The 23,224-nt window shown below is 32.4% G+C and overlaps 3 protein-coding genes across 3 annotated transcripts; 1 reads left to right on the top strand and 2 right to left on the bottom strand.

The window, feature by feature from the left end:
• Window positions 1-785: 785 nt before the first annotated feature.
• Window positions 786-7,571, bottom strand: LOC132746755 (ADP-ribosylation factor-like protein 4C). Its single transcript, XM_060736004.1, has one exon. It carries the CDS (start codon window positions 7,126-7,128, stop codon window positions 6,580-6,582), a length of 549 nt encoding a protein of 182 aa, XP_060591987.1. The 5' UTR covers window positions 7,129-7,571; the 3' UTR covers window positions 786-6,579.
• Window positions 7,572-8,614: 1,043 nt separating this feature from the next.
• Window positions 8,615-14,331, bottom strand: LOC132746749 (sarcoplasmic calcium-binding protein-like). Its single transcript, XM_060735999.1, has 2 exons — window positions 13,749-14,331; window positions 8,615-9,940 (listed from the first exon to the last, which is right to left on the bottom strand). Exon 2 carries the CDS (start codon window positions 9,904-9,906, stop codon window positions 9,349-9,351), a length of 558 nt encoding a protein of 185 aa, XP_060591982.1. The 5' UTR covers window positions 9,907-9,940; window positions 13,749-14,331; the 3' UTR covers window positions 8,615-9,348.
• Window positions 14,332-14,846: 515 nt separating this feature from the next.
• LOC132746748 (2-oxoglutarate and iron-dependent oxygenase domain-containing protein 3-like) lies at window positions 14,847-20,542 on the top strand. The gene is made up of 9 exons (XM_060735998.1): window positions 14,847-15,048; window positions 15,673-15,872; window positions 16,636-16,711; window positions 17,079-17,121; window positions 17,594-17,658; window positions 17,992-18,042; window positions 18,873-19,026; window positions 19,747-19,870; window positions 20,179-20,542. Exons 1-9 carry the CDS (start codon window positions 14,972-14,974, stop codon window positions 20,313-20,315), a joined length of 927 nt encoding a protein of 308 aa, XP_060591981.1. The 5' UTR covers window positions 14,847-14,971; the 3' UTR covers window positions 20,316-20,542.
• Window positions 20,543-23,224: the final 2,682 nt, after the last annotated feature.

The following is a 23,224-nucleotide window of genomic DNA, read 5'->3' as shown; positions in this document are numbered from 1 at the left end:
AATACAATTACCCGTATATATAGACCTCTGTGGTCTATTTAAAGTCATTAAAATGTGCATGTACTGGTACATAAAAACTTAATGTATGCCATTAATTCCAGAACAAATTACATGTATAAAATTCCATGAAAGAAGAACTGTTTTTCATTGAAACTGATCAAAGTTCAAATTCCATGTTGATACTGAAAATGATTTTTGTTACTCCTTAGCAAAATGTTGATTTTCATGCTAAATTTTCTAAGATTATGTCAAAAGTTTTACCTATAAAGCATTAAAGCAACAAGTTCAGTCGTTTTGAAGTGTAATTAAATGAGCTAATGAAATAAGGTTATTTTTTTAGTTTAAGCAACTTTTCTGGAGTTGCATCAATCTTTAAAATTAAAATCAGTATACTAGGTGATCTGTTACCCTCCACTCACCTTAGTGACAGATGAACATTGCAATAACCAGGTATTATTTGTTGTTCTCCACTTACTTTCATTTTGTAAGCATAATATATATACATGTGTGTGTGAATATATATACATATATATACATGTACAATGTATTTATCATAAAATTATAAAGTTATTTTTTTTAACTTGATGTCAGGGCAAAATAGTTCAAATGCTGGCATTTTCATTCATTTGTCTTGTTCAAATTTTGTTGCAGAAACAATATTAACTTAGTCTTAAAGTAACCTCCAAGTTTTTTACTGAGTGAAGACCACTATGCATTATTGCAGGCCCAGTCAGCTAACAAATCATTCAACCTTTAACAAGAGAAATAAACAATCAAACACAATCTGCAGATTTATTTTTCATATTTTTAATATCATATAAATCAAAATATACATCAACTGTCCCTGATTTACAAAAAATAAAACGTTTTTTGGAATACAAATCGACAAGAAAGGAGATAAAAATAAACACAAAAACAAACATCTATAACATTAAATCACAAAAAGGGGGGAAAAATACAACAAATTGCATAAAATAATTATAATCTCTGATTTCAAGTATATTAAAGCATTAGAAACGGAAATACAAAAACAGAAGCACTTAGATGCAGAGTGGGGGAGGGCGGACATACACAGGACAACAAAGAGTAAAAAATAAACTTTATAATCATCAAAAAATGCATTTTGATATAACAACTTCTTGGATGTCAAAATGAACAACAAAGTATGACTGTTTAAAGAGACTTTTCAAGGTGATTTTCTTTTAATGTATGAAATATATGAAGAAACATGCAGACAAAACAGAAATGATACAAATACTGCAATGATACATTTGTTTTAACTTTAATGAAGCTTACCAAAATGTTACTACTGTAATAAACCGTAAAGCCTGCTGAATCGAATTTGTATGTTGAACCTGCCCTGGCAGTAGTTTATACCAAAACATGAGCAGTCAACAAAAATGGACATTTTGTAAGATATATAAACAGAGTGGACTGGTTAATCTCATATCAATGGCACAGCCACAATTATATTACTAAACTTAATGTTAAGGAGTTTAGTAACATTTTTCAAATGATATTATATAATTATTATTATGACATATGTTTTACTATGTATGTTTTTCAGAGACTCCATGGTTAAAATTGCTTTCTTATTACAAAAAAAATCGCATAGTACATTTACCTAAGATGGCCAGTGTAGAATAATTTTACATGTATGATAAACATTTGTTTAAGTGAAAGGCTATTAAACTGATACTAACATAAAATTTTTGTATTGATAAAAAAAGACTAGTCATATATAAATTAAAGAATGAATACACCCATTGAAATATGCATAAAACACAATCTATATGAAAGCTTAAGTGTCAATAAGAAATTTCACTTATTTTGTTTACATAGACTGGGGTGAGTGTCTCACACCAATGTCCTGCAGGGCACAAGACACCTGTCAAATATTGTTAGATAATTTGTACTGATTGGCAAGGTTCATCTATACCACATGTTAATTAATACAAAATGTTTACAGTCATCAGAATTGACCCCTAGGGTGCAATTGAATAACAAATTATGCATTTGTAATGCAGTTATTATCAAATTAGCAAATCTGGTTATGTGACAGGTAAACATTAGATAAATATATATATAAAATGATCAAGTTTGTTATTTCACCACTAATTTTATGGAAAAAGATTTGATTTTTCAGTAAAGTTTTAAACCATTCAACCTTGAAAATTATATAGTGTTTAGTATTATAGCTGTTTGTATAAATATAACATGCCTTTCTCTTGAAAAAACAACACAGTGCACTTAACTTAATAAATATTACAGACAGGACTGGTGTGCTACAAGATTTGCACCTTGCCACTTGACGATTTAAAAACATCTGGTAGAACAAAAGTTTGCTTTTTAAGATAACATATCTGTAAAAAGAAGGGTTTTTTTGTTTGATTTTTTTTTTTGTAAAACCATGGTATTTTTTCACAATTGTTTAAATTCAAAATTCAATAAACATTTAACTTTCAGAATTAAAGTTAACAACAAAAACATTAACAACACTAAAACCTATTATCGTTTTAAGACTGGAAAAGCATGTAACAGATTGTGCAGATATTTCTAGAGTTAATAATGTTTTACCATGCCATGTGTACATAATCAATGTGTGACAACGCCTAGAAAATAGTGATAGCAATATCAACAAATCTGCATTTACAGGTTTTTCCACATTATTTATATAAAAACCTGCCATAATCTGATGCAAAATCTTTCTAAAACTATACTCTTACGATGCATATTGCCAAAAATTTTAAGAACTACGTACATGAAATATAATTCTCCAAACATTGAAAAAGAAATGATACATTATACATATATTTAGAGCTTAATAACGCCATTTCTTTACTATATCATTAAACTTATCATAATTTCTAGCTTTTTAAAAAGTAACAATTCTTATTATCAATAACAACTTTAATCATCACTCAATCATAGAATTAACAAAAATTACAATAACATGAAATTTGTTTTACAAATATCTCTCAAGTATTATCATTTTTAAACTAACTACAGGCACTCTTTAGTTTGTATTGATATATATTCAATAATCTCTTTACAAAAGTGTGTTTCACAAAATAAACCAAGTTGGTTAACACGTAAACTAAAGATACTTGAAAAGACAATTTTAGAGCATTAACGAATAAATATTTAAAACTAACAAGTTTTCACATGATTAGGCATATTGTTAAGTCCATTACAGATCTATACAGAAAACGTTGGTATGTTGTATTGGTTTGAAACTGTAATTTGTGAAAAAATGATAGAAGATAACTGTGTTTTATCTACCTTGCCAAAAGAAAAGCTTATTTTTTCAAAAGAAACTTCCCAAATAGCTGATCAATTGGTAATACTTTTTCAAATAACAAACAATTTTATGGTTTCATGTAACGCATTGAACAAATATTCTTTACACCAGGGGGTAAAAGAACATGATATTAAATTTAACGCACACTGAACAAAGTATTCTTTTCAAAGGTATGAAATATAAGTTAATACAATTTAATACAACTGTTTGGCACAAACTTGTAAGGTTATGTCAAAAATTTGTGTCAAGACTGAAAAAAATGTCTATAAACTCTCATAACGACTATGAACCCTGTCAGAAATAACCGCAATTAGTATCTAATAATTAATTTCTTTTGTTTTATGAAACTGGGCCATAACAAATTTCCTTATTAAAATTTTCATGTTTTGATATTTGATATAGATAGTGGGGTCTATTTTACCTTCCTGTGAGGTGAAATTTGATTAGAAAGTTGGTCATCCAAGTTTTAAAGTCGGACTTGCATCTCATATACCTTTTAATTTGTATAAATTGAGTCATTTTTCATGGTAAAATAATTTTAAAGAAGTTATTTAACAAAAAATCTATGAGAAATTCTACAGTGAATGTCTAGTCAGTGATGAAAGCAGAGATGATGCATAAAAATGCTAATGATATAAACTTTCCTCAGCCAAACTGAATTAATGCATTATCTTTATGCAGGGACATTTTAGGCTAAATTATCCAGTTATTTTGTGTGTATGTATTTTTCATAGATGCTCATGGTATTATTTTCATCCTTCCCTATCAAAATTCAGTGACAAAAGAGCTAGCATGTCATTCCCATGGTTCATTTAATAGACAGTGTCAAATGCTATCAAAAATCCCCATCTGTTGTAAATGCATCTCTTCATTTTTACATTTATGTCTGAAATAGACATTTGTTACCATAGTGACAAGTTTATATAGTCACCATAACTTTATTTTAACCTAACTTCAACAGGATTTCATATACTGCATTTGCACAAATTACATGCACAAATACATTTTAGTAAAGCCTCCCTCAAAGTATCAAAAAAGCAACACAATTTTATATAAAAATGTTAAAATTTCTGTATAAAATGGAGTAAACAGGTAAATACTATGATGAGTCACATATTAAACATATCAGATTTTATGTGACAGATTGTATACTTGGGATAGAGATACTGAGTCAGAATCGTTAAAGCTTTTATCTCAGGAGTACTACAGCATATAGATAGCTGAAATTATTATAGCTTTGCCATAAATTATATTATAGCTTTATGAAAACTTAAAGTTTATTTTCACACCTATCATTGCTATGATCAACATTCTGCTGTAAAACGATAAATTCATAGGTCATAGCTGAATTATCAAAATATTCAAGCTTCAGGTAAATTTACAATACATTTAAATGTACTGAATTTGTTTACACATAGTTGTTATACTTAATTTTAAAATCAGTTTGTTATCTATATAATATACAATAAATACCGAGCTGTTTTATGTTTGGTAAATACGTAATTAACATTTCAAACTGGAGAGAATATATAAACTAGTTTATATTTGAAAGTCAGTCGTAACTAGTCTAGAAAAAAGGAGGCCATAGTCTGTAAGGTTGAAATCAGACATTAAAAGTTTTGAGATATATTGAGCTTATTTAAAATTTTAAATACACCTAAACTCGCTAAATATCTTAAATGGGTTTGTCTATCTCTCAATCCAGACATAACCTCTCGTTATTTTCAGGGAAAATTTCAAAATATGTACTAACTGAATACAGTGAATAGCAAACTGTGCAGACCATGATCTGACAGTATGAAAGTCCCAGCTGATCTAAGTTTGCACTGGTCACATGGGCAGTACAAATGTTGCTGTCAGTAAACTGAAAGTTAATCCTTATATCCAATATATTAGGATATTTTTAAGTTACTTACAAGTTGTCATACACATACATCGTATGATGTACATGTGAATGTACTTTCTGTGACTTAATTCGTTATACTAAGATACTATAAACCCTTTAAATTTAAAAAATCTCATTCAGTTTTATGTCATGTGTAAAAACAAATGAAAGTGATTTTCAATGATAAAAATCTATGGAAGGCCTAAAATGAATATTTATGTTTTAGAGAAAAATGTTGTAACAATGTGATATATGATTAAACAAGACACTGGCACAATAACTGATTTATATGACAGGCATGTGTAGTAATTCACACTAATAAAACCCTATAAATATATTGCACATCATCCAATTACAATGCCAGACAATTGCTTTCCAACAGGGAAAATCGGACAAGAAGTTTCTTATACTTTAAAAAAATAAGAGGAAAAAATCTCTTTGTCTGTGGTGGGTTAGATGAGAATTTTTTTTTACAAAAAATCAGACAAGGCAAATCTGTGTAGAACACCTTATAAATATTTGGTAAGAAAAAAATTCAAGTTTAAAAGATTTGTGAAGGAATGTAGAACAAATCGATAAAGAAAATGGTTATAAGCTGTTTTCAAGTCCAGAGTTTTTAAGTATGTGAATAATATATGACTGTCTGTCAGGGGTATCAGCTTTCACTTATCAAATGTTCAGGTCTGCCAAGATTTTATAGCCCCATCAAGAGGATAAAAATTATAGGCTGGGGATTTTCATAATAGAAAATTAGAACTCTATTAGATCTTTGCGAAGTATCATTAAATTGTAACAAAATATCACATTTTAGGAAAATAACTTTGAGAAGTTTTCTAGCACATATACATAGGAATGTCAAAAAAATTTAACAAAATTTTCACAAGAATATCGGTGAAACTTTGAATAGAATTTATCACAAAATAAAAAGAAATTAACTGTTTTTTTTATATATTATAACTATGTATGTTCAATAATTATTATTCTCTGATCAAAAACAAAGAACTGGTTTTATGATACATATAACAGATCGATGTAGACAAAAACTTGTAAGTAAAATGAAGGTAAATGTACGTATGTTGACAAAATCACTTCCTGCTCCCCTGTAGGTTCCACGTCTCTTCTTGTTCCAACATGCTGCTTTGAAATAGTCAGCATTTTTTAATTGCACACTATTTCATGTTTAATACACATGTGTATATGTTTGGATGCTCCCTTTTTGGTTTTTACTGGATATCCTTGGAACCTTTCCTGCATTGTTCAGTCATAAAATGGCACAGTCTTTGTAGAATCCATAATATCCTTGGACGGATTGATGGGGTAATATTTCTGAATTACCGCGGTGTTAGTGTGTGGGCACAACCTAAGCTAGAACCAAGCACTTTTTTTAAACTGTTCATCTTTTCCGTTTCGCTTTCTTCTTTTTAATTATCAACTCGCACATCTTTTCAACAGCTTCATCCAGCCCCTCCCCAGTGATAGCACATGTTGATTCTACATGCCACAAATGACTTGGTGGTAATTCATGTAAAGCTAACAGCTTCTCAACTTCTGCACTGTCTATTGAACCCGGTAAATCATTTTTATTTGCAAGAACAACAACTGGTAATCCGAGAGTTTCTGGACATCTTAATAATTTTGTTAACTCAATTTTAGCTTCCTCAAGCCTCTCTTTGTCTGTACTGTCAACAACATATATAATTCCATCTGCTTTCCTTGTGTAAGATTTCCAAAGGGGTCTGGTTTTATCCTGTCCCCCTACATCCCAAATAGTGAATACACTTCCTTTCGCACTTCCATTATCCACATTTATTTTTTCACAATTAAAACCAACAGTGGGGTTTGTAGATGTATACTGATTGAATTTTAGTCTATAAAGACAAGTCGTTTTTCCAGATGAATCTAATCCAAGCATTGCAACTTGGGTCGATGTATTGCCTCCCATAACTTATGTACAGTAATTTATGGAGCTTTAAATTGGGTCTACATCAATTAGCTTTGACAAATACTGTAGATGATCATGTCATGTACACTGAAACATGTGGATGAATGTTCATACAACGAACTAATTTGTCACATCATCAAAACGCCCCCGTTTAAACAAACAAATCGTTGAATTTCAAATGTTTTCTGTCGCTCCCACCTGTTAAACAGTTGTAAAATATCTAATTTCTATACTGTAGGTTTACAATAATCCGTCGGCGATAGACACAGTAAATTTCTCCTCGATTATCCGACAAGTACAAAATTCACAATTAGAAAAGTGGCGAAGTACATTTATTAATCCACAAATATGTTTGTTTCACTCCACGCATTGTTTGACGTTTCAACTGACCTAGAAATCATTCAGGTACACAGGCCTAATCTATTTTAAGCCTAGGAATTTCCTCAGTGGCGCCACCTACGGACAGGTAAGCTATTTTCTCACGCGCAAAGGTCTAAGGGAGGCTACTCAATTTACAATCAAAACTATCCCTGAAATCTAGCGTACAATTGTAACTTCAGTTAAACATATGCAGCCTGCGCTCATCACCAATTACTATATACCCCTAGGTGTGATAAACACAGTGAATTTTACTCTAGTTGTTTGCAAAATGATGAATTACTTACAATTAGATATATTGCTTAATTAAGAAATTATTCACACCTTGATGAATAACTGACAAATTTATAGTACTACAAAACAAAGAGTATTCATTCATTTTTATAACGGTGATATTATTCGACAATTTACGACTCTATGTTTATGATACTTTATGACGGAAAACATTTAAGAAACATCATGTATATTTAGTGAGTTAAGACAAGAAGAAATTCTAAAATCGTTTAATTAAAAAAAAGTAGCAAACGACGTTGTTCTTAAGAAAAATTATTATATGGATGAAATTGGCCTTTTGGAAAGACAGTAATATTGTCCATCTACAAAATCGCGAAGTGATATTGCATACACATGTCTTAAAATTGAGAAAAACATAATCCCTATATATAAAAAATAAATTCCAAAACGCCAAAATTGAAAATGTTGGTTTGATTGAGCACGGGCTTCAGCTTAATTCAACGTTCAGAAAGAACTGGTGATTTTTCAAACATCCGATGTGTTCAGATAGGGATCGGACAAAATAACTCTGAGTACAAATAGTGGAAATATACTTTAGATAAATGGTTATCCAGAGCAGTCATATTTTTATAAACTTGTTATAAAATAACATTGCAAAATAAACATAAACAAAATAAACATTACAAAATGAGCCCGTCATAGAACTATATAATATAAGTTACTGATAGAAAGGTGTAAGTAAAAATACAGAAGAGAGCATAACTTTTATTTTGTTATTTTATAACATACATTTTGTAATAACACGTGAACAAATAAACAAAATTTGTTTACAACGTATTCATATAGAAAAATAAAAACAACATTTTTTTATTTGATTTGTTGTTGTTATTGTTGTTGTTTATTATTTTCATGCTTGTCTTATGTCACGTATATATGACGTTACTTTGAGAAAATTACCGCTTAATAAACTGTTACGTCAACATTTTGGACTACTGGTGAACTAACTACCTGTTGCTGACATAGAAGTGACGGCGGAAAGAAAAGAATGGCAGAGCACTATCTTAAAGAAACTGATTTTTCTCTAGTGTGATTTCATGCGTCTTCATTGCGCCACATTATAAATTGGCCTTGTAGGATTCGAAAATTACTTTAGGCAAATTCTCTAATATATAATTGTAAATTACTTTTACCATTGTCTTTTCGACTTCAAGTATAGATACTGTAATACAATCTCTGGAATGGTGAACGTGCCTCATCAATTATGAATTAAAGAGATAATGACAGATCACAATATAGATCTTATACAGTCTTCATCATTTATAGCGTATAATGGTCTGTTATTCGTTTCTTTGAGAAGAAAAAACAAAACTGACCAATTTGTATCCAAAGCAACCAAAAATGAGGGAACATTCTTGACCACACGCAAACGCGTGAATATAATGTTTAAAAAAAATGACACTATTTAAAGCGAGTATTACACAAAATTTATTCTCAAAATCACACTTTAAATAATAAAGTTAATACATGTATAAATGTTCAAATATAAAAGACCTTTGCAACAATAACCGTAACTTTATACAAATTTCCATCATATTTCATAGTTTTCCTTTATAGCATGCCAATTGCACGATACGCATTTTTCAAAGATTCAAACTTTTCTTTGTCTTCACCGATGAAGAGTTCTACATAGAAATCGTATACCATTCCAAAAGTGCAAGTGTCATCAGAAGAAGGGCCGACCAAATCAAAGGTGGTTCGTACGACGACGTCATGTCCTAAATTAAATGCCTCATGAAATTTGAAAAACTTCTCAAATGTGAATACCCCATCTTTGTTCAAGTCAGCAGCATGAAGTAAATTGTTCAATGCGTCACCCACTCTTTGCTGTACTATTGCCTTGTCCTTTAGATAAACGTCCTTGAACCTTGAAACGAACTCGTCCTCGTTGATCTCTTGACTCCAATTTGGACTCTCTCCATGGAAGATCAAGTTGTCCCAGAACTGGTCTAGATGTGCGGACAATTGAACGCAATCTTGTGGCGATAGATTACTAAAGTTGTTTTTGCAGTCGTCGCGGTCCTTAACGGTTACTAGTCCGTTTTTATCAATATCAATAAGTTTGAAGACAATGCGCCATTTTTCCTCCATCATTTGGATATCTGCCATTGTTAAACTCAACTCGTCTAATAACCACTAAAATCTGAAAAAGAAAAAAAATGAAATGTCGTTACTATGGTAAAATGTAAACCGTGAGTGGCTGGTTATTAACCAATTCATATATAAATGGCTCGGTGGCATGGAAATATTTACCCAAAGTCCATTTTTTACGTGCTTATTATGAATAATGAAGGAGTAACAGTGTGATGATTGTGATGTAAATTATTCCATGGACAGCGATAATTGTAGTCATATGCATTTGAGCCGCGTCATGACAAATCCAACATAATGGGTTTGCGACCAGCATGGATCCAGACCAGCCTGCGCATCCGCACAGTCTGATCAGGATCCATGCTGTCCGCTTACAAACCCTATTACAAGTAGAGAAACTGATAGTCTGGATCCATGCTGGTCGCAAACACATAACGTTGGTTTTGTCATGACGCGGTTCATTTGTTAATTATCTGATTTCCAGCTAATACGGAAACACTGGGTATTGCACTCGTCGTCTTCGTCAAAGTCACTGCCTTGTCCTGATGGCGATGATGATGACGACGATGATGATGATGATGGTGACAACGACGATGATGATGATAAAGAAAATCATGATGACAGTGGTGACAGGGTTGCGATAAGCATAACTAAACCAGATAGTACGATAAAGTATAGTGACTAAAGATACACAATACCAGTAATGACATCAACGAGGATCTGGACATTTGCATCGCTGATATCAAATATAATAACTAAGATAATGATGCTATAAATGACAGAAGGGAAATGATTATTCTGATGGTGGTAATGGTAGATAGGATTATAAGTTGCATTGGTATAAATGATGAATGTAAGGACTGTGACAAACAGAACTTACTGGAGGACGTGATGATGGTGTGATGAGAGATATGATGGTGATGGTGTGATATTATGGTGTGGTGTGGGTGTGATATTATGGTGTGGTGAGGATATGATATTATTGTGTGATGAAGGTGTGTGGGTGTGATATTATGGTGTGGTGAGGATATGATATTATTGTGTGATGAAGGTGTGGTATGATGGTGGGATGAGGATATGATGGTGATGGTGTGATATTATGGTGTGATGAGGGTGTGATATTATGGTGTGGTGAGGATATGACATGATGCTGTTGTGAGGATATTATATTATGGTGCGATAAGAGTGTCATATGAGGGTGATGAGGGTATGATATTATGGTGTGATGAGGGTGTGATATTATGGTGTGGTGAGGATATGATATGATGCTGTTGTGAGGATATGATATTATGGTGTGATGAGGGTGTGATATGACAGTATGATGAGGGTGTGATATGATGGTGTGATGAGGGTATGATATTATGGTGTGATGAGGATATGGTATGAAGGTGTGATGAGGGTATGATATGATGGTGTGATATGATGGTGTGATGAGGGTATGAAATTATGGTGTGATAAAGGTGTGGTATGATAGTGTGATGAGGGTATGATATTATGGTGTGATGAGGGTGTGATATTATGGTGTGGTGAGGATATGATATGATGCTGTTGTGAGGATATGATATGATGGTGTGATGAGGGTGTGATATGACAGTGTGATGAGGGTGTGATATGATGGTGTGATGAGGGTATGATATTATGGTGTGATGAGGGTGTGGTATGATGGTGAGGTGAGGATATGATATGATGGTGTGATAAGGGTGAGATATTATGGTGTGATGAGGGTATGATATTATGGTGTGATGAGGGTGTGGAATTAAGGTGTGGTGGGGGTATGATATTATGGTGTGATAAGCGTGTGCTATTATGGTGTGGTGAGGATATGATATTATGGTGTGATGAGGGTGTGGTATTGTGGTGTGATGAGGGTGTGGTATGATTGTGTGATGAGGGTATGATATTATGGTGTGATGAGGGTGTGATATGATGGTGTGGTGAGGATATGATATGATGCTGTGGTGAGGATATTGTATGATGGTGTGATGAGGGTTTGATATGATAGTGTGACGATGGTGTAATATGACAGTGTGATGAGTGTATGATATGATGGTGTGGTGAGGATATGATATGATGATGTGGTGTGGTGAGTATATCATATTATGGTGTGATAAGGGTGTGATATGATGGTGTGATAAGGGTGTGGTATGATGGTGTGACAACAATATGATTTGATGGTGTGGTGAGGATATGATATCATGGTGTGATGAGTGTGTGATATTATGGTGTGGTGAGGGTATGATATGATGGTGTGGTGAGGATATGATATTATGGGGTGATAAGGGTGTGATATGATGGTGTGATGAGGGTGTGGTATGATTGTGTGATGAGGGTATGGTATTATGGTGTGGTATGATGGTGTGACAACAGTATGATATGATGGTGTGATCAGGATGTGGTATGATGGCGTGATGAGGGAATATGATGGTGTGGTGAGGATATGATATATGATGGTGTGATGAGGGTATGATATGACAGTGTGGTGAGGATATGATAATTATGATGATGTTGTGAGGATATGATACGATGGTGTGATCAGGGTGATGAAGAGATGATATAACGATGATTAAAACGACATCATGTATAACATTTTTGACGACAATATTGATGACAAATGTAGAACCGTAGAAAAACCAGAACTTTTAAAACGGATCGAATTTGTGGCAGAAATGAGGATGCCGATGCCAGGTACGTACAGTCACGGATACAAAATAGTTCTACGTTATTGCCAGGGCAGTGATATGGTTTTCAGATGGATCAAGTTAATGAGTATCACTGGTATCTGTTATGCTGTTGAAATGCCTTTAGTTAGAAATAATTGTGAAAGAGGTCAACGAGAAATTGTGTCTCCTGGTCACAGCTTCATTGATAATGATTAGGGATATAATGTTTCTGTTTGAATCATGGTAATACCTGATGAGAATAAGCACAACACTTGTTCGATTTTACTCTGTAAGAGAACCGCATGTGTGATAAAATGGTGACATTTGACAGTTCTCGTAATCAGGAAGTGATCAATACAAACGTTACAGACATTGTTTCTGAAAATTAAATGCTATAATAATCCTCTTAGCATAAAAAGCACAATACAGTGTAACTTCCGAATTCCGGAACTTCTGAAATCCGGAAACTTCTAAAACCGTACGTTATAAGTGCCTGCTGTCCTCTGCTGTGATTTTAATTATCTCGTCTGCTGTGATTTTAAATTTCTACTCTTATCTGAGTTCTAGTGGCAGGGTGTTAGCATTTTGATCTTGAAATCCCTTAAAATTTTAAATGTATGCAGTTCCAAATTCAAAGCGGAGCACACCCATTTGCATAAACGATTTGGCTGTTCTAAATCAAGGACCCAAAGTCAAAGAGGTTTATTCACATTTCTAGATATAAAAGTTCAATTTCAAACAATATGATTCTTGAACGAGAAAACTCAATTTGCACTGAGTGAAATATTAAACAAAATGTGTGATGGGGGGGATTCAAATTTTATCTCAGCAGGATGCCATGTTAATTTATGATCAATGAATAATAACTATACGTTTGTACTTCTTACCCACATGCCCTCGAGTGTCCTCGATTTTTGTATCAGGGGACAGTTATAATAAACAACATAAATTGAACATATTATCTAAGTACATCTCTTTTTTTTCAATGCATACCCTGCATGCAGCTTGCGTCCCGATAATGCATGGCAATGATTTCTTCAATTGTATATTCACAATTCTTATAAAAATAGACTTATATTACAAAAATTGAATATTAATGAAGTTTTTTTCTTTTTGGGCAATCTCGCAGACTGTTACTAAATATACCCAAAGAGATCAGCCTGACACAAAAAATATCGATCAAATAAAGCCAAAACTTACTCGTGTCTGTCGTATTTCCAATATATATCCTAAAAGTAATCTGAACAAGCTGTACATTCAAGTCCCAGAAATCGTTTAACGCAAATCTCTCGTCGTTTGCTATCAAATGGTATCACTGTCTGGTAAAATCTACAGGAAATACATGGCTTTAACAGACTGAATTAATAAACAAAATTGCCAGCGAGAGACCCATAGCACAATATGACCGCATACAAAATGAGCGTATTAAGTAAATTGCTACGGTAATAATGTAAAGAAATGATGAGAAAGGCGAAAGAGGTCAGTTAATGGGATATAAAGATGTGCACGAGGACGGAAAAGGTCAAGACTAGTATATTATTCAGAAATACTGATGTAGCGTGGAATGTGGGCGACCGGCCAACATCAATAACTGTGAAATCTGACCACTTCAGTTCTTTAGAGCATGCACTTTATTTTAGCGCAAGACGCTTTGTCAGAAAAAATGTATTTGTTTCTCCAAGACTCGTTTACTAAGAAGTTTAGATAGCGCCATTCACCGGTTAATATAATCTTTTGAGAGGCTTTTGATTCTAATAGTCCAAGAAACATAACTTCTCAGCATGTTGTAGATTTGAAATCCTTAATAAACATACATGTAGGCAGGCCTATATAGGACCTATGACGTATAATTATAAAATTGTACATATGTATTTGGGGTTACGATCATCAAACTATTTTGCTTTGTGAATAAAATGTTTTTATCAGATTGTTTCAAATCAAACAATATGCTGAAAATTATTACTTATTTGTCTCACAGTAGTGGGAACGTATTTGAAAGTAGGCCTAAGCTGAGTAAAATATTTTCGTGTTCCATTAAAATTCTAGATTTATATACACCTAGATACCTAATATCGAATCATAACATGGCATATCGTGTCGAATATAGAAATAGCAAAGAATAATTCTTTATTTCAAAATCCAAATATAAATTAACCGTTTCGTCAACTGAATTGAAATTCTTGCGTGTTTCAAGCGAAAAGTACAAATCATGCATTTGAGAAAGCCTCTTTAAAAGAATTCCGAGAACCCCCGAGTATTACCGATTACTACCGAGAGTGCATCGGAATTCACCACAGCGCTCTACGTAACGTGGAAAAGCGTGAACTTCCGCCTAGAATGTAAACATTCGTTTCACGTGTATTTTTCTTTTTAGCTTTTCAGATCTGTTTATATAATGATCACTATAAGATACATGCTTTAAAATGAAACAACCGGTACGGGAAAGGAAATCTAGAGGCACTGGCAGCAACAAAGTTTCACAGAAAGGAAAAACGAAAAGGTTTGTAATGTAAATGAATGTCGATACTCAAAAAGTTACGATTTAAACTCTTTAATTAAAATGTTAAATTCAAATTATTCTTTACCATTAAGTTAAGTCAAATGCATGTGTAATGAAAATTCTATTTTGAAACCCATAACATGTAATCGTTTTGCATGTATGAAGCAAACATCTGAATATAAACTTTTACTAACACAGTAATGATTGGTACGAATTGCATTGGGTACGAAGTTTTTAAGCCGGTAGCTAAAGCGAGTATGTCGGCATTTCTCTTATTTTAGGCCAGAAGTTTATCTGCATTAAATAGTGTGAATAAGAATCCCTAAAGAAGCCTCGAACGGCAAAATTGAAAATGTTGCAGGCTAGGTTTGATTGAGCCTGTTCATTGGTGGCACTGAAGAGCGCAAGCTACCGTCCATACCCCCTAGCACCGATTTAACATGAAATGGTAAAATCTTGAATTTAGAAACATCCGCAGAGGTGTTTAAGCCTTGTATGCAACGGTAAAATGGTTAATATGTTTTAGTTAAATCAAGAAAACAATTAATTATGAATCTTGCATGTATCATGTACAGCCAGTATCAGAATATATATGCAATGTACATGTAATTTGTGTTTTTTTAGAAGGGAAGAAGATGGCAAGACGTCACGTGGTTATATTCTAGCAGTTCTTAGTGTCATTGGAATATGTTTGGGTATATACTTGACATTTCTCAGTCAACCCAGTAGTAAAATTTCAACATTTGCACCAGCAGCTCAACTAAGCAGTCAACTTACATATTCTGTTAACTGCTCCGGTGATTACAAAAAGGAAACTTTTGAAGGTAAATAATTACGTCACTGTAGAATTGGAATGGCCGATGTTTACTAAGATAACTTGTAATATTAATGAATGAAAATCAAATTTAATTCTTGTGTTTTAGCCAAACACCTACATGTATCCTTATTATAGGCTTACCGTGTGCCAGATGCCTGCATTTATCTGTAAAACGGAAATGAACAGGTAGAGAAACAGGTACATTATTAGATTTTCGACAGGTTATATGGCCCTATATAAACGGTTGTTTGTATATATAATCCGAGCCGCCAGACGAGAATATTGCAAAATGAAACAACCGTTTATATACGGCCATATAACCTGTCAGGAATCATCATGACGTTTTTATAATACAGCAAATTTCTTTTATTTATGAGAAAAAAAATTGATTTCTTCTTAACAAATTGGTAGCAGCCGTGTCTATAAAACTATATACGTCACGAGTATTTAATGAAAAGGGACGTACGAACCCAGAGGTACTTGTGTGACTTAGAGAACAATGGGAAACAGTATATTCTCTTTGATCCTATTCATTCCGTTTTTATTTGTGTGTCTTTTTTAAGCCTTGTGTAACTAAAAAATGGCAAAAAAGATCAAAGGAAAAGTCACATAAGTACCATTTTGTGAGTACGTCCGTAAAAACATTGACATGCCTGTCTAGCCCGCCCTTTTGCAAAGTTCTTATAGAAAGTATGTCAGTATGTCGGACGACGATCGTGTAAATATCTTGTTAAATAGTAGTTAAATCATAGTCAATTATAATTTTGTAGAATGCAAACCAAAAAAATGTGCACGTGTTGTCATGGATAACTTAGTGACTGAAGAAGAGGCACTGTATTTGTTAAGGTATACAAATGTACATGTACATGTTTATGGTTTCTACATATTATTGTGACAGGACTATTTGATTTTTTTTATATTAAAAAAAATATGATTGTGCAGTTTTTATACCGATTTCCTAATCAATATTAGTTATGTTTTATGTTTAGTCTGGCAAGAGAATACTTACATATAAATTATAATTCATTAAACTAAGTCGATACGACCTTGTTTATTTTGCTTTTGTGGTTTGGAGCTGTTAAAATTCAAAGTTTTTTTTCGTAAACGATTTATTTGTATCTTCATCACATTAGTTTATATAGTAGATTATGCTAGCAAACGCATCGCAAATTGTCTTTTCTTCCATTAATCTAGCAATGTTTACTAATTTCAGTCTTGCTAAAAAGGGCTTGTCATACGGTGGATCTACTGGTGGGGTACGTAACTAATTAAATTAATAATGTTCTTTTTGCATCTATATTTTTATTTCAAAAATTTGTGTTTAGTGACTAACTAAATTTTTTAGCATAGAATTCATGTGGAAGGGTTTTTTTGCTATGTTTTGGTATGCAATGGTTAAAAAAAATTGAGCGCTTGCTACTTTAAATACCTGTTTTGATACCTGCAAAATATATGCAGCAGAAAGTTAATATTTTATCAGCAATGAAAAACGTTCTTTCCAGAAATAGGATGCATCGTTCCTTTTATAAATAGTTCCTATGTCTCAAAGTAAAAATAATTTGCACTGTTAAATAAAATAAAATCAAAATGAGCTGATGTAATTGTAATTTTCACCTAGATCTAGCATCCCAGAAATGTTCTGTGAGTGCCATTGCTGTGGCATATGACTGCTTTAGTTCTATAGTGTAATATGAGATTTATAATTATATGTTGGTGATTTGTTTACAGGCATCAATTCTAGACTTACATTCAGGTGCTTTATCTATGGGTGAAAAATTCGTCAATATATACAAGTAAGATATTCAGTTGATATTTAAAGAAAATTAACTTACCGCCTTTTACATGTAGAATGTATGCAGTGCATATTTAAATTGATGTACTTTTTCGACTCGTAAATAAATCCCCTTTCACAGTACATTGTATTCACTTACCGCTGTAGGCTGGACCGGCGCAAGCGTCTTCGGATTCTTTCATAATGTGAGAAAGCTATCCATCTATCTTCCAGAACGTCGGTGGTTCTACTCAAGTGCCCTGAGATCTTCGCTGGAAAAGTTGCGACGCAAAACCAAAACAAAATCAATCAAAAAACAATATTCCATATTCAACTGAATTGTTACTTTTTATAGGATCTTACCGGATGGAGATGGTTTCAAAGAAGAAGATTTTGCTATGTATAGGTCTGTCTTTTATAGATATAGATAAAACTAAAAACAAATCTTACTAGATGACAATTAGATATTTAAATGTATAATTTTTGTGTCGCCTCTACGACATATAGGGATCACTTCTCCGTAGTCTGTCTGTCCGTCTGTCCGTCCGTCACAAAACTTGTCCGGACTACTCCTCATAAACTACTGGTGCAATTTCAGCCAAACTTTACAGGAATGATCAGTACCAAGTCTAGTTGTGCATATTGTCAGCATTTTCCGTATCAATGATTTTTGTCAGAGTTATGGCCCTTTTATAATTTTTATTTTTAAAGTTTGTCCGGACTACTTCTCTTATACCACTAATGTAATTTCAATGAAACTTTACAGGATTGATCTGTAGCTCAAGTCCTTGCGCATATTGCACGGGTTTTCCTGTTGAATGATTTTTGGCCGAGTAATGGCCCTTTGATAAAAAGGTGTTTTTTTTCTGTGTGTTGCCAGATTCACAAAAGCTTGTCCGGACTACTCCACCAAACTTTACAGGAATGATCAGTACGAAGTCTAGTAGTGCACTGTCCGTCTGTCTGTCCGTCTGTCACAAAACTTGTCCCAACATGAAATTGGCCATCATGAGGCGACACATGTGATCACTGATCGCTCTTGTTATTAATAACGGGATATGAAAATTTTAACTTGAGCATTGGTTGATGAAGCATACATTCAATTTATCTTGCACATTACTCCCCAATTGTCGAATAATATTTTGAATGAATGAATAATTTATGTAACTCATTTTAGTAGATGCGGGTTCCAAATTTAGTTTTTCTTTATTAACATTTTTTCTTGTATATTTTTAGACGAGTGAAGAACAAAATACATCAAGCAATATCGGAGTATTTTGGAATATCGAAATCTAGTGTTTATTTGACAAAGCCCACGTTTTTCTCTCGTATGAATACCACTGAAGCAAAAACAGCACACGACGAGTACTGGCACAAACATATAGATAAGGTATGAACAAGTGACTGTATTTATTGAAGTCTGTATGATCCTTATATATTCAAACTGTATAGAAATATTCTTTGTAGATGAAAATGAGGTGTCGGTCTCATTCGTCATGTTTTCGTGTTATATTTGCCAAATTTTACAATAAGAACACTTTGGTTATTAGATTAATGAAATACAATATCAACGGCGGGCGGCTGGGTGTAAACAATTTCTTCTTCATTCCCTGGGGTATTTTTGCTCTGACGTATATTGTTGCCCTCATGTTATTTAATCATTTTTGGCAGAATCATGATGGCCCTTTGTGGGTTTTTTTTCATATATGTAGTACAAATGTAATTATTTCGTAAAATAAAGATTTCTTGTTACATGTACTTGTTTTTGTTGTTGTTGTGGAATTATGTACTTATAATTCATCACCATAGCGAGTCTATACTTCCCATGATTCTCTGTAACATGTATTCCCGCCTAAATTAATGCAGCTCCGGCGCATTAAATTTGGAATTAGTAAATTAATCAGTCAAGACACACTTCGTGTTAGTTGTTTATATCATGACTTTCATGTCATTGGATTATTGTGGACTATTGATCATACAAAGTACCAAACATTACAGTTGTTGTTTGTTTTGTTTTTAAAAAAAATTATTAAAATATTTCATAAAAATAATTGACATTTCATGTACATGTAATTTATCATTATTAAAGTATTTATTGTACGCCTTTCAGATCACATATGGATCATTTCATTACACATCATTATTATATCTAACCACATACGGTGCAGATTTTACTGGCGGCCGCTTTATATTTGTTGATGGGGAGAAAGAAACAGCAATTGAACCAAGATTAGGTTTTTATATTATTCTTCCTTTTCAACAAGTTTAGATATATAGTTGGACTAAGTTAATTTTTTTTAATTTAAATGATAATATGTAGTACAGTAAGTACTTTTTTGAAAAGGTAACTCTATGAGTATTTTTTTCTGTGATGTACGATGACATCTGTGATTTGAAATACAAAGTGCTAAAACTTTGAAAATACTAACTGTAATTACTACTCACATACTGAATGGTTTCTTTCATTCAATGTCTTTTATTTTAAGAAATTTCACAAATTTAAACATTCTTTAAACCTGTTTTAAATATCTTTTATTTTCAGGTCGTGTATCATTTTTCACATCCGGGTCTGAAAATATTCATTATGTAGAAAAGCTTGAGACTGGAGTGAGATACGCTATAACCATTTCATTTACATGTGACCCTAAAATGTCCATATCAGATCCAGAAGTGAGATAGAATAAATATTATGATGTTGTTATTGTTCATTCCGCTGCCTTAATCTTTTTAAGAAAGAATGATAACGTAATATTGCAAAGCAAAGATTTGTATTGTATGACAGGAGTTATTCACGTTGTTGTGTGTTTCTTTGAAAGTTACTCTATGTAGTATTAATGTTTGCTTGATGAAAAGTATTGTTATTTGATTAATAAACGTTGCAGCTGTAAAACAGACTATAGAAAGAATGTTGATTGTTTATTATATTAAGTGTAAAATGAATAAATACTAATTTTGTTTGTTTTTACGTCCCACCATCACAATTTTAATGAAATGGCGTAGAAAGATGATATTGGCTAACCTCGGGTGTTAAAAACTTAAAAGCAACACCAGGGGTCAAAACCACCTCACTTGCTCGAGCTAAGAGATGGAGAAACTCCAGTAATTGGAGCCTATTTAGTCGCCTCTTATGAACACACTTTAAACTCATGTGAAACGCAATAATTATAAAGCAAAGATGCTGGATAAAATGAAACTAGCTAGCTAAGTATTATCAAAGCAAAAATCAATGGACAAAAAATGATACAGAGTAGCTGGGATCAAGGCTCCGTCGTCTTTGTCTGTTGATGATTTTGTGTCGCCTTCTACACTGTAGCTACAACATGCTACAAAGTATCGGTGACATATAGGGAACAAACTGGTCAATCACCCTTAAATACAACTGCTTAATTGGCTATCATCAGGCGACACATGTGATCACTGATTGCTCGATCTGGTTTACAATTAATCTCCAATTACTTTCATTAATACTCACTATAACAGGGTGCAATACCTGATTTTCATTTTTCCTATCATTTCGTAACATCCCATCTCGAACTTCTGAGGCAAATCAATCAAATGAACCTCTGTGGGACATTCAATACCATGCATAAGGAGATATTCAGACTATTTTCGTTTCCCGTTCGGATCATTCAACTAATACCCGATTAATCAGTTACATTAGTATCCGCACTATTTCCCGACAACTGTTAACTGGATTTCAACAAATTCTGATGGGAACTGAAATGCATGCGTATATCCTCTAATTATTCATCACATTGTTAGGCTTCCTGATTATTTATGTGGTATGTACACAGGATAACAGTGATTTATTGTATTTTGCTTCAAGTTTGCTATTAGATTAACATTGTTAATGATAAAGTATTTAAAAAACACCTCCAAGGCGATCAAGCTGGATCTAACCAACACTTTTAAATGACATTGACCTTGAAGATTTTGCTAGAATTGGCTATAACTTTGTAATAGACGGATTTAATTGATTTATTCATGGACAAGGCAACATCACTTAATAACAAAAAAGACATTTTGAATAATTCGGTATTTTGACTTTGAAACGGCAATGACCTTGAAGGTCAAATAATTAAATTTCTTAAATGTGCGATAACTGTGTTATTTATAGACAGTTTTGGACAAACACCATTACTAAACGGTGGCTTTTTCACATTTTGGCCATGTGTTTAGTTGTAGAGCCATATCGACCGAAACAAAGCTGAAACAGGTAAACACAGTTTCTAAAAAAAATTTTTTTTTTTTTTTTTTTGGAAAGCCAAACATGCATACTAACAATTGGCTGTCATGTCGTTATTTCATCATTCTTTCATCTCATGATTCCCCTTCGTACAAACGCAAACGTGTCATCGCATCATCAAGTGTTATTACCGTGTCTAATTCAGGGTTTTCTATTTTAATTCTCTTTTATCTAAATTGAAAATTCTAGGCAAGTATATAGTGCTAAGTGAATAAATTATCTTTTAAAATGTTTATTTCAATGTTATGGTTATATTTTCAATAAAACCAAGAAAATATAACCAAACTAAACAATTAATTTTCATTCATATTGCACGCCACCTTAATTCCGCTGGTAGAATGACAAATATGCTCCAATCAAGCCATTCTATCAATCAAATTGCTTTTTTTCTTATAAAACATTCATCGTTGATTAACATGTCATATGGTCCGGCCGTGAATATCCGACGACGAAAAAGATAAAGATAATTCATTGATGCAATGCATCACAGAAAATATGCTAAAATGTTGATATTGCAATTTTTGTACAACTAAAGCCATATCGTGTACATTAAATAATAAAATCTATATGCTTTATGTTCACATGCAACATTTTTTTATTAAAACTGAAACATGCCAAATTGGGAACCACACAACGTTTCTTTTTAATGACAATTTAATTTTTTTTTATATAATCAATGCCATATGCCACATATTGAACTTGTAAATACAGTACAGTATCTTAGGTTAAGAAACTCATTTCTGAGGGGTATTCAATTTCAGTGAGGATACAGAGTTTGCATTTTATTTATTTATTTATTTATTTATTTATTTATTTATTTATTTATTTATTTATTTATTTATTTATTTATTTATTTATTTATTTATTTATTTATTTATTTATTTATTTATTTATTTATTTATTTCATTTATTTATTTATAAATAATTATTTATTTATTTTTTTTATTTATTTTATTTATTTATTTATTTTTTTTTTTTCAAAATACAATTTCAAATTTGCAAATTTGTATGACTATGCATGTACTTAAATTGTAAAATGAGTGAACAGGGGTGGTGGTTTCACAACTAAAAATGTTAACATTTCCAAATGGTAAACTTCGCTGATATTACAGATTGTACCTGGGACTTAGAAGTTTATTTATTTATTTATTTATTTTTTTTTTTTTTTTTTTTTTTTATTTTTTTTTCAAAATACAATTTCAAATTTTCAATGCATGTACTTTAATTGTAAAATGAGTGAACATGGGTGGTGGAATGTTAACATTTTCAAATGGTAAACTTCCTGCGAGATGTTCTTTTCGGTTCTTTTCGGTAATAATGGTGAATGCGTAAATTTACTTGC

This window comes from Ruditapes philippinarum, unplaced genomic scaffold, assembly GCF_026571515.1.
Source record: "Ruditapes philippinarum isolate M1 unplaced genomic scaffold, ASM2657151v2 ctg6136_1_1_1_1, whole genome shotgun sequence".
Taxonomy (NCBI): Eukaryota; Metazoa; Mollusca; class Bivalvia; order Venerida; family Veneridae; genus Ruditapes; species Ruditapes philippinarum.
This window is presented reverse-complemented; position numbering and strand designations above follow the sequence as displayed.

Coding starts and splice junctions, on each gene's coding strand:
- LOC132746755 (XM_060736004.1), bottom strand. CDS start 7,128: ATGGGAGGCAATACATCGACCCAAGTTGCAATGCTTGGATTAGATTCA.
- LOC132746749 (XM_060735999.1), bottom strand. CDS start 9,906: ATGGCAGATATCCAAATGATGGAGGAAAAATGGCGCATTGTCTTCAAA.
- LOC132746748 (XM_060735998.1), top strand. CDS start 14,972: ATGAAACAACCGGTACGGGAAAGGAAATCTAGAGGCACTGGCAGCAAC. Junction 17,122..17,593: donor ACGGTGGATCTACTGGTGGG/GTACGTAACTAA, acceptor ATTTGTTTACAG/GCATCAATTCTAGACTTACA. Junction 17,659..17,991: donor AAATTCGTCAATATATACAA/GTAAGATATTCA, acceptor TACTTTTTATAG/GATCTTACCGGATGGAGATG.